This window comes from Cornus florida, unplaced genomic scaffold (assembly GCF_030987335.1).
Source record: "Cornus florida cultivar Cherokee Brave unplaced genomic scaffold, ASM3098733v1 CherokeeBrave_3.0.0_Hap2_Chr02, whole genome shotgun sequence".
Taxonomy (NCBI): Eukaryota; Viridiplantae; Streptophyta; class Magnoliopsida; order Cornales; family Cornaceae; genus Cornus; species Cornus florida.
Window position 1 is genome coordinate 40688596 of NW_026775572.1, and position 3473 is coordinate 40692068.

General features: G+C 31.3%; 1 protein-coding gene across 1 annotated transcript; it reads left to right on the forward strand.

Annotated features, from left to right (window-relative positions):
* The first annotated feature begins 902 nt into the window (after window positions 1–902).
* Window positions 903–1721, forward strand: LOC132294764 (vegetative cell wall protein gp1-like). The gene is made up of 2 exons (XM_059792738.1): window positions 903–1068; window positions 1151–1721. The coding sequence occupies exons 1-2, from the start codon at window positions 1026–1028 to the stop codon at window positions 1453–1455; spliced, it is 348 nt and encodes a 115-aa protein (XP_059648721.1). The 5' UTR covers window positions 903–1025; the 3' UTR covers window positions 1456–1721.
* The last annotated feature ends 1752 nt before the right edge of the window (window positions 1722–3473 follow it).

The window sequence follows — 3473 nt, forward strand, 5'->3', positions numbered from 1 at the left end:
GTTTTTGTTTCAAAAAATCTTACAACAAATGGACGTTACCAAATATGCTTCCAAGTACTATTCAAATCACTCTATAACAAAATACTTGTTTTATTTCGGGTTAAAACAAAACGCGAACCAAACATAGCCTCTAGGCCCTGTTTGGTTCGCGTTTTATTTTTAGCGTTTTGTTTTAACTCGAAACAAAATAAGTGTTTTGTTATAGATTGATTTGAATAGTACTCGAAAGCATGTTTGTAACATTTATTTGTTGCAAAAATTTTGAAGCAAAGATATAAAAACATGTTTGGTTAAAAATTTTGGCAAGTTTGAAAACTATAATGGTTAGTTTTAAAATGTCAGTTAAAGGTTTTTCCAAAAAAAAAAAAAAAAAAAATTGATGTTTTGATTTTTTGTCACTATTCCCAAATATGCAAAACAATATATATATTTTTATCAAACATATTTTTTCTATTGTTCATTGTTACATAACCCAACAAATAAAAAAACATCAAAAATAAAACGTATACGAAACATGTTCTTAATTTATTATAATAAAAAAGAAAAATGTATAAAAGAATAAACTACAACATGTATTAAAATAGAAAACATTTATTTCCTTTCAGTATACCCCCAACAAATTCAAAATACAATTTAGAATTAAAATTTAAAATGTGTATATATATATCAAAAAGAGTTTATTGGGAGAATCTTTCTACGTCATGAATTATACGTCACAAAAAATCAGAAAGAAATTTTCCACATGTCCACATGAACTAAAACCCACTTTGTACAGTGGTTGCCCACTTGAAGGACTAATAACATACTTTTTCTTTTTTTCTTTTTTTCAGTTGGATAAGGAAGGTAGGGCAGACAATGTTTATAACTTTATATATACACTATATATATGTCATTCTTAAACCTATATAGCATAATACTATAACCTCCTGTGTTCAGTTCGTCGTTGGTGTCATATAACAAAACACATAAAAATAACAAGAAAAGCTTCTTCGACCTCTTCTTCTATCATCATATGCAGCTTGTTGATGATTTGGATTGTCATGGTTTCACCTGTACTCTCTGTCGGCTGTAAGTACTCTCTCTCTCTCTCTCTCTCTCTAACTCTCTCTAACTCTCTCTGTCTCTCATATCCGTTCATTTTGTTTTGCAGCAAGTGGAAAACCTCTCAAGCCTGGGGCGTCCTGTTCTCGTTCTAAGTATGGTAGTTGCATAATCCCAGTCAAACCTAAACCCTGTTCTCCGTATAATAGATGCCGAGATAGGCCTTCAGCTCCAGTTAAGCCTACGCCTCCGGCCCCTGTTGCACCTCCAGCTCCAGTTAAGCCTACGCCACCGCCCCCTGTTGCACCTCCAGCTCCAGTTACACCTACGCCTCCGGCCCCTGTTGCACCTCAGCCTCACCGAAGGTGTGGAGCGCTTCATCATTGCAGACCTCCAATCGCTGGTAAACCATAAAACTGAAACAAGCGAAGCAGCTGCCAATTAAGCATGTTTGTGGAGGGAATATTAGTGGTTTGTCATCTATTATATATTGAGATGTGGGAGTGTGTATTAATAGTATTATGCATGGTTTGGGGTGGGAATATTAGTGGCTTGTGATCTATTATTGAAATTTGAGTGTGTATTATGCATGGTTTGGTTTTATACATTTAGCCAAACTAATAATAATGTGTCCAATGTATGTGACTATGTTTTTCAACTCAATTTGGATTTTCCTTTTACATCGTATTGTGAGTTATGCAGTACAGAAGCTGTTAGTTAATTTAGTTGTGATTAAATTTCTAAATGACCTAGATGAGATTATTAGGTCAACTAGCCCAATTGCTTAATTTTTGTGATTGATTAATTTACTTAAGTAATATGATCAATTAAACATCCACAATCATAAAGATAAATTCTTAAAAGTAAAACAAGTAAAGTTAAAAAGATGACACCAAAATTTTAGTGAGAAAACCAATTAAGAAACCTTGAGGATTTTTGCGTTGTCCTGAGCGTAAAAGATCCACTATGTATGAAACAAAGTATACTAACTTTGACTCAGGTTCACACTCTGTCGCTCTACCAAGACCCAATCTGTTGAATGGCTCTGACTTTGTGACTTCCCATTGACTTCAGACTTATGCTTCAAACCCTGTAGAAGGATTGCTGTTAGATCAACAACACTCCGCAAGTGTCTTGATCCCTTCAAAGTGTGATTTGAAAATTCTTCTTATTTGAATCTGAATTTGATGTATAGAAATAAATTTACTTTTCGGAATTTCTGAATTTTTAATTATACTCCAATTCCGTTGAGATAGAGAACAATACTACTAAATCACTTTTGTATATATGTGTGCTCTCAAAACAAAAACTGAAAAATCAGATTTGATTTTCTAAAAAATATTTCTCAAAAGGCTCTCCAAAATAATAAATTTTTGCTCTAAAAAATCATACTTCAATGTTGAATAAAAAAGATATTATATAGAAGTTTGGAAAAACTATAAATACTTTGAAACCAAGTTAAATTCGTGAATAGATTTTTTGAAAGGAAGTCTACCTGCAATAGGACTCAAAAGATAATAATCTCACTTCATTGCCTCATCTTCTTTTCTCGTGGGTGAGACAAAAGATTACTGGTGTATCAGGAACACTACGTGAATGTTCTTATCTCTCATGAGTGTGATGGCTTTATATATATATATATATATATATATATATATATATATATATATATATATATATGAATTGATGAATATTAAAAGCAACTATTTTTTTTGAAACTGTATTAATGGGTATTCAATAATTTGAACTCTGATGAAATATAGAACAATATCATATATCACTCGTGTGTATAATATTTTTGCTATTAAGATGAAAAATAAATATTCAGAAAATCTCAAAATTTGGCTCTCTTAAGACTGTTTATTCAAAAGTTGTAGAAAATTCTAAGTGAAAAAATGTGTTTATATAGATTTCGTAGAGACTTAAAACAACTTGAAAAACTAGTTTAATTCATGTAAAATTGTCCTACAAAAATTTGCTAAATAATGAAGCAAGTTGGAGTAAAATTGCAAATTCTAAATTGGTTTCACAGAACTTGAACAGGTTAAAAAAAAAAAAAAAAAAAAAAAAAGAAGACGTACAGGTTCGTTAGGGTAATTTCAAAAACATAACTTGAATAGTTCAAAACAAAATGAACATGTTAATTTAAGGTAGTTTCAAAACTTTTATCAATTTTGAAAATTCTTTTTGAGATAAAACCTATCAAAAAATGAGTTCTTGGACACTTACTTTGACTAATATGTTATTCTTGTGGAGATTTTGTGAGCGAGTGTGCCGTGTGTAGGTGTAAGAAGCACTGACAGGCTATTACATTGAGCAAGTTATAAGTGTAAAATCCCATATCGTCTAGGGTATGGAAATGAGAAGTGCTATATATATGATTGGTACATTCCAATTGGTATGAGATCTTTTGGAGTAAAATTCGAGAGTAA